Genomic DNA, 8,024 nt, shown 5'->3' on the forward strand with positions numbered 1-8,024 from the left:
AACCAGTTTAGTTTGTGATTTACACATAAAATCCTGACGTCTGTTCTCTTACAACGTGACAACTCTATTTCCCGCAGCAGTCCTTTACCTGCACACCTTCACTGTGTTCCTTCTCCGCTATCGGTTGTTGTTGCCGTGTCGTCTTCTTATCAGCTGACGTGTTGCTGAATGGAATCCCGATTCGCCCGTCCCTCAGAGAAGAATCGATTCTGGAGCTACACGGCAGTCGGTGCACTGTCGGGGAGTTGTATACATCTATAATCCTGAGAGACTGTGGAAGGCAAACAAAAAAAAGAAAGCAGGAATATACACTTGGCAGCAAACTTTAGCAGGTGTAACTGTGGAATTAACTCATTTATGTTGATAGGATGGACAAAATATTAGGAAAAGAAATGTAAAAATCTACTTTATGGCAGAGCTTTTAGATTGGATTGCGTCAGACTTCACAGGTGCATCTGTTAAAGTAGCCCCTGAGTATCTACCTTCAGAGTCATACAGGGAATAATGCTGAGAAGAAGAAAAGGTTTTTCTCTCTGGGCTTGTTTTGCATTTTCACAAGTGTCGTGTTTTGGACAGCTCGGGTCCAGACAGAGCCAGAGTGTGTTTGTATTCTCCGACAGCCTCCCGTTGGTCTCCAGGTAGCTGTCTGACAAGACGAAAGCTCTCGGCTGACATCTGGGCACATGGCAGTGAATACACCGGGGACTGTGCAGCGCTGGAATTCTGGCGTTTGCATGCTCTGGATCTTCTTTTCACACTAACACGGGCAGCAATCTGTATCTGAGGATGCAGTCGGTGCTGCATGCAAATAAGGCGGCAGATTCCATCTAACCTAATTGGTTTTTTGATGGAAAAAAAAAGGTTAGACACAATCAAAGCGAGCTCTTTCCTTGTCTTCTTTATATATGATATAAAACATACAGACAGGAGATGCATTCTCACTGAACAGCTGTAGAAAAAACAAACTAGCATAACTGAAAGACAAAATCACTTCAGTTTAACCCTGTGGCTACTTGGAATCACAACAATAGCACAGATAGAAAGATGCTTTTTGTTAGTCCATTCAGTCCGAATGTCTATGTCCATGATTGTCACTTAGATTCTTTTATTCTTTCATTAGGCCATTGGACAGATAGTGTGCCAATCAAGACAGGTAGAGGAGGGATATTAGAAAACACATCTGGGCTAAAGTGCCTGAAATTAGATATTACACAGGGTTCTGCTGTGATGATTAGAGCACAGTATGGTTTGATTCTGCATCAATTAAAAAGGCTGAGAGAGAGTCACTAATTAATGCATTCACTCGGTGATTAAAGAGCAAACATTGCTGTTGTATCTCAACAGCTGAACGCGCTCAAAGTAGTCGTCGGTCAGAAAGTTCCTCTGAGAGGTGACCAGGTTTCCCTTCTGGCTGAAGAGACGCTGGACGGGGGCCGTGGACGGCAGCGTGGTGTTATACTTGAGGAAGAGCTGTTTCACTCTGGGGAAGTCCTGCAGACACTCCAGGCTCTTGCCGGTTCCTTCCACGTACTTGCGGACCTCCTCCATCACTCCCCGCTGCTGGATCTGAGTCGACGGCTTCACAGACCCGTAGCTGAAGAAGTCATCTTCAGACTCTATGGTGGAAATGTTGCGGCTGGTGTTGGCCTCGGTGACGCTACACGGATCCATCTGGGAGGCTTCTGTGGCCAGCAGCGAGCACATCTCCTCCCTCTCTGAGGCCGTCATCCACCACAACCGGAACTGAGGAGTCGTGGCTGTCGCGATCTTTGCTTCCGTGCTGGCAAACAGCTCCTGGAACCGCACATCGATGGCCACGACGATGGAGTTTATGACTTCTCCAAAGTAGTTTGCTGCGTCCTTCTGCTCGTTCAGCTTGTTCTTCAGACTGAGCACGGTGGGGATGACCAGGCCGAGGTAACACTTCTGCTCCGCCTGGAAAAGTTCAAGTGCAAACGCAAGTGGGTGGAACACAGTCACGTACTCTTTGAGGAAGGCCATCTCCTCCGGCTGAAGGCGAGGAACCTCCAGTCGGGCGCAGAGCTCCGTCAGCTCCCGCTCGCTCAGAGAGACGATCTTCTGCACAGCACAGTACTCCACGTTCCAGCGTATGACGGCGGGAACAACAAGCGCCATCTTCCCGATCTCCTCCGCTGCGTCCATCCCGACCTGGAGGTGGTGACATTTGCTCCACACGGCAAACACCTTCGCCATGGCACTGTAGTGTAGTTGGCACATGGGCCCCTGAGACACGGCCTGCCAGAAGTCCTCTGTGACGATCTGCTCCAGGGTGTGAGATGCACAGCGCTGCACGGTGGGCAGAAACAGCAGCATGTCCTGCTCTGGTTCACCCTCCAGAACCGAGCCCACGTTCTCGTAGAAGCCAATGTCGTCATCACTCTCCTGACTGTCCACTGCGAACTCCCTGAACACGCTGATGAAGGGGCTGCCGTTGTCGGTGACGGTGGTCTGAACTTTACTCTCTATGTTGTAGGCCACGTGGATGTCGTGTATCCGCCCGGCGATGGTGTCGTACGTGATCCGTCCCTGCAGCCGAGCGAAGCCCAGAGCGGCGGATTTCCTCTCCAGAGAGCCAGCATCGATCCAGTGGCACGTCATCCCGAAGAAGCTCCTGTTGTTGGCCGTCCAGATGTCCGCCGTGGTGCACACGTACTGGATGCTGCTGAGCTTCGACATCAGCTCCTCCCGCATCCTGGAGAAGCCCTGGTCCACCTTAGTGAACAAGGTCACCCTGTCCATGGACTTTAGCCCCTCAGTCAAACCCGAGATCAGCTTCCTGAAGCCCGGCTGCTCCAGGACGTAGAACGACTGGCAGTCCTCCACGATGAAGTTGAAGATCAGATCATCGATCTTCGCTTGGGTCATGCATTTGGAGATGATTTCCGCTTTGAGCTTCTTGAGCTGGCAGTGCCTGCTCTCCTCACCGTTGTACTCCTCTTTCTTCCGTCCCCTCTTGGCGTCAGGCCTCGCTTCACAGCCCAGGTGAGTTCTCTGCAACACAAAGGTTTCATGTCAGCTTCTGGAGCTTTGAAATTTGCATGTTAGAAGTTTAACTAGGAAAACTATCGGGAGAACACAACACCACAACAGCAGAGAAAACAGGAGGAACAATGTTGTTATTCCAGACGTAGCTGGAGTCTTTTCTCCAAACATAACATCGTGGCGCACTTCAGACCCAGCAACACTCTAAGACAAAGACCGGTTCACCCCAAGGATAAAACAGCAACGCACAAGCAGAGCAATGTTATATATGCAGTCCAATGAGTGAGTCCAAGAGTCACACAGTTGTATTTCAGAGAGACTAAACAACAGCTTCACAAGGCCCAACACAGGAGAAACTAGACTCAGCAGTTCACCTGCATCTGAAGGATAAAGGATGCTCCTTTGAGGACAGCAATGGACAGATGGTTTGAGGGAGAAATGAAGGAGGCCATTTTTAAACAGAGGAGGGAGTTTGTGACACCACTTATCAGTTCTAAAATTTCATTTAGGAGACGCTTTTGTCCAAAGCGACATACATCTGAGAGTAGATACGACTCCAGCAAGGATCTAGTCAGGAGAAAACATCCTGGATAAGATCTATAAAACAAGTTCAAGAGTGTTAATAGGACCGTGGTGTCAACAAGCAGTGCAGACGTAATAGGATTTGTTTTTTTTTTGCAGTCCGTCAAGTGCAAAGGTGTTCAGTGAAGAGTTGGTTTTTAGTCTTTTTATAAGACTGAGAGGGACTCTGCAGATCGAGTTTGGTAACTCATTCCATCACCGAGGAGAAGAGTCTAGCTATGGACCTTAGGCCCTGCTGTGCTGGTTGGATCAGGAACCTTTTACTGGCTCAGCGTAATTAGCAAAAACCTATAATGCAGTGATTAGGTATAAACTGGCAGCTCGTTGTTGGTCGACCACCTGGTTTCACAACAATCACACCTGGGGACAGGTGAGTCCTTATTGTTAATGGGCCATTAGTCATGTGACTTGAAGGATTATATATTTTACTATTTCATGTAGGAGATGCTTTTATCCACAGCGACGTACAACTGAGAGTAGATACAACACAAGCAAGGATCTGTTCAGGAGGAAACAACCTGGATAAGAGCCATAAAACAAGTTCAAGTGTAATAATAGGACTGTGGTGTCTACAAGCAGTGCAGACGTAAAAGGATTTTTTTTAGGTGTTCAGTGAAGAGCTGTTTTCTAGTCTTTCCTTACAGACTAAGAGAGACTGCAGATGGAACAGAGTTTGGTAACTTATTCCACCACAGAGAAGAGTCTAGCTATGGACCTTAGGCCCTGTTATTGTGGTTGGATCAGGAACCATTTGTTGGGCGAGCGTAATTATCAAAAACCTATAACACAGTAATTAGGTCTCTATCCAGAAAGTCTTGCCATCGTTAACATCTTGGGTAATTCCTGACTTGGCAGATTCACATCCTTAGTTGTGTAAACTGGCAGCTTGTTGTTGGTGGACCACCTGGTTTCACAACAATCACACCTGGAGACAGGTGAGATTAATGGACCTTTAGCCAAGTGACCTAGAGGGATTACAAATTCTGTAACTCTTCAGTCAGTTAGAACCTCTTGGTTGAAGGTGAAACGTCTTCAAGAAGCTACAAGAGAATTCCAGCAGATTTTTCCTGACCTGCATGAATCTCCACAGTCATGTTTGGAGTTTGCAACACTTTAGAAACTTTATGTGCAGTGAAAACACTCGGAATCACACTCATGCAGGGTGGAACTGGTGCGTTTTCTGCAGTGGAGTTGAACAAGAAAAGAGCCTCCAGCGCCACGACTCAGTAATCAGGCTGGGATGTAACGTTATTAATCACGAGGGTCGCTTCATCCATTCACTCTTTCAAACATTAACACATGTGTGCAGCTGATCCCCGCCGCCTCTCTGGACTTACGTCTAGGTGCTTCTTCAGGTTGGACGTGGAGGTTTTGGACGTGGACAGCAGGTTGACCCTCGGCAAACAGAGATTACACTGGACGATGATATTTTTCCCCTGATCTGCCTTGTACGTGAAATGGTGGCGATAACGCCAAGTATTAATGGCCGATTTGGTCTCGCCGCTTGTATCGTGGTGATCCACCTCCATCCCGGACGCTGCCGCTGCTCGTACCGACGTCTGGAAATACAATAAAAGTATCGTAATCCGATTTAGTAATCGTGATTACACGTAAAGTAACGATGGCGGTAGAGAAATCCTCATGAAAAAGGGGCAGGCCTTTGTTCGGATGTTGCCTAGAAAACCGACAAGGAGTGGACGCCGTCGTCACTGTTTACTTCCTTACATGCGCACTGGGAGCCCGCGTCGAACCGTTCGAATGTGAGTGCGCATGCGTTCCGAGCACATGGACGCCCTCTCGGTGACGTCACGGTCCGCTCCTGGTGCTTTTTACTCGCTTCGACTTCAGCGCTTTTAGCAGAATTCCCTTTTCCTCCAGAGCTGCAGAGAGATGGCGCCACCACCAGGGAGCAGGAGGGAAAAACATCTCCACGTTTCACTGAGAGGAACCATCATTCATACCGCAATTAAAGAAAAACAAATAAAAGAAAAAATACATAGATAAAGACTTATTAATTCAGCTTTCTTTTCAGTTAACCCTCTAAATCCCAGATCTGTTGATGTCCCCCTGTCCTCATGTAGATATTCCATTAAAAATCAGCTGTTTCCAGCTACAATAGTCATTTACCACATTAACAATGTCTAGAATGGATTTATCTTTCATTTGATGCTATCGTCATTGAAAAAAACTGCTTTTCTTTCAAAAATAAGGACATTTCTAAGTGACCCCAAACTTTTAAAGGGTAGTATAGTTTAAATGTAATGTTTTAACAGCATGTGTTTTATGAGGAGGACTACAGATAAATATGTAAACAGAAATAGGAGTAATTAAATTATCTCCTCTGTTTATGAAACTGAGATTGATCAAGACTGAATTATCATAGCTTCTTTTTTTTGCAGCTCAAATAATACTTGACTTATCATTAGCCTCTCATATATTTTATTTTTTTCTTTTTACTTTATATTAACAGAGAGCACTGAGCAACATTTCCTAACTGTATTTATCACTTTTCTATTTTCTTTATAGCTCAAAATTTCGATCACTATTTTTAATGCAAGTTCCTTTATCATACCTTTCGTGGCATATAACTTTTATAGCATTTTTTTTCAGCTCCTATACATAACAGGCACCACAGAACAGCAGTTTTTTAGCTAAATTTATTGCTATTTATACACCATTAGGCACTTTTTCACATGCAGTGTGGTTTTTCTGGTTCTTTTATGATAAGCCCTGTTCTGTGTGTAGAGTTGGGATGGAAAGAAAATTGATTTGAGAAATTCTCCAACTATTCCCGTTTATGTCTACTAATGTTTCACCATCCTGACTGTATACAACTTGCTCCTCTGTTAATTTTATTGATCCAATAGCTTTTCATTTTCTTTCAGTCTCTCTAATCATCTCCTCTCTTCTCTGCTGCAGTTCAACTGAAAGTTCTCAATTTTTTAATCAATCAGTCATATCTTCCCAGTTGCACAGAGGAGAATATCATTTATCTTTTTTTTTTTTATTTTTTTTTTTTTACACAATCTACAGCACACAGTTTATTTTGGCTAAATTGTTTTAATGAGACATGTAGAATTAACTGATTTATATTAAATGTCAGCAGCTTTGAGCTTAGTTGTGGTTGTTTTTCAGGATGGAGCTGCACATCACATGATTAGTTCAAGGGCTGCCAGAAAGTTTTAAATCTAAAGATTTTTTATGCTTTTACAGCAGTTTCCGTCTCTGATAAATGGTGTAATTTTGGTGATTTTTATAAAAGGCAACATGCTTTTCAATACACTGTTGGGGTTTAGCATTCAGTGGGTTAAAAGGCTAAAAAACTAAGTAATAATTGCAGGTTTTACAGCCTGATCTCCTCCTCAAATGAAACTGTACTGTAGACTATAATCAGTCTAATTTCCAAATATTTGAGTGGCTTCAAAGATCCTCCAACATTCAAATGTGCATTTTGCTGATTATTATGTGCAGGATTTTACACTGAAAAGTTCCATTTCATGTTATCCTGAAAGAACATCTCTGTGCTGGTCTTTGTGTTGATGTCGGATCCACATCAGCACAGCTTTCATTTAGGAGCCAATCCTCATCCAGAATGCAACTTATGCAACTGTCACGTGGAAATTTTAATCCTTTTCTTCACATATATTGATGATGGACTCACAGTAAAGTAGGAAACACCTTGTTTAGTCAAACTTTAGACATCAACAATGTTTTTATATTCATAAGACTTGTAATCTTAGTAGGAATTCTGCATAATTCTACATTTTAAATAAACAAATTGAACACATTAGACACAAAATATTACCAGACAGAGTCTCTTTGTGTCTCAAAATGCACCCACTTGGAAATTTATTGGGTAAACTTTGCTTTGAATAATATCAGTCCTGCAAATAAATCCTTCACTTTTTGTTGTCTGAGATACTATCTGGTGTTTCTGTTGGGTTGAACACTTTACAACAGTGAGCTTAGGCCAAAAAACAGAACAAAAATAGAACATTTTAGCAGGACTTTTTTGCAAACTGCTGCATAAAACTATTTTAGTTTCAGCTACATGTGAGGAGTGAAGTGATGAGGAGGTTTGAAATGTTTTGAGCTGCTTCAGTGTTGCCGTCTAGTCTGAAGATTTTTAGAATATGAAGCATCTTACACATTAAAATTAATTCCCAAGTGGTGTTTTGTTCATTTTTTTGGCAGCATGTGGGAACTTAATGGCTCTGAAAGTGAACTAAACTCCATAAAGAGACAGATCTGCTGCATGTTTAATGAGATTTGGCAAGTTAATCAAATGTTTTATTTATTTATGCAACTGTCATTTGCATCGTTGCCAAAGCAACAAGTCAAATTTGCATCTATCTACCTATCTATCTATCTATCTATCTATCTATCTATCTATCTATCTATCTATCTATCTACCTACCTACCTACCTACCTACCTACCT

The 8,024-nt window shown here is 43.5% G+C and overlaps 1 protein-coding gene across 1 annotated transcript; it reads right to left on the bottom strand.

The window, feature by feature from the left end:
* Positions 1-882: 882 nt before the first annotated feature.
* On the bottom strand, positions 883-5,284 carry zgc:161969 (uncharacterized protein LOC569044 homolog). Its single transcript, XM_023283624.3, has 2 exons — positions 4,923-5,284; positions 883-3,012 (listed from the first exon to the last, which is right to left on the bottom strand). Exons 1-2 carry the CDS (start codon positions 5,112-5,114, stop codon positions 1,300-1,302), a joined length of 1,905 nt encoding a protein of 634 aa, XP_023139392.1. The 5' UTR covers positions 5,115-5,284; the 3' UTR covers positions 883-1,299.
* Positions 5,285-8,024: the final 2,740 nt, after the last annotated feature.

The sequence above is a fragment of the Amphiprion ocellaris genome, chromosome 19, assembly GCF_022539595.1.
Source record: "Amphiprion ocellaris isolate individual 3 ecotype Okinawa chromosome 19, ASM2253959v1, whole genome shotgun sequence".
NCBI classification, from domain to species: domain Eukaryota; kingdom Metazoa; phylum Chordata; class Actinopteri; family Pomacentridae; genus Amphiprion; species Amphiprion ocellaris.

Excerpts from the sequence above, each read along its gene's own strand:
- zgc:161969 (XM_023283624.3), bottom strand. The coding sequence starts at position 5,114 with ATGGAGGTGGATCACCACGATACAAGCGGCGAGACCAAATCGGCCATT. Across the intron at positions 3,013-4,922 it reads ACCTGAAGAAGCACCTAGAC|AGAACTCACCTGGGCTGTGA; the intron begins GTAAGTCCAGAG and ends TTTGTGTTGCAG.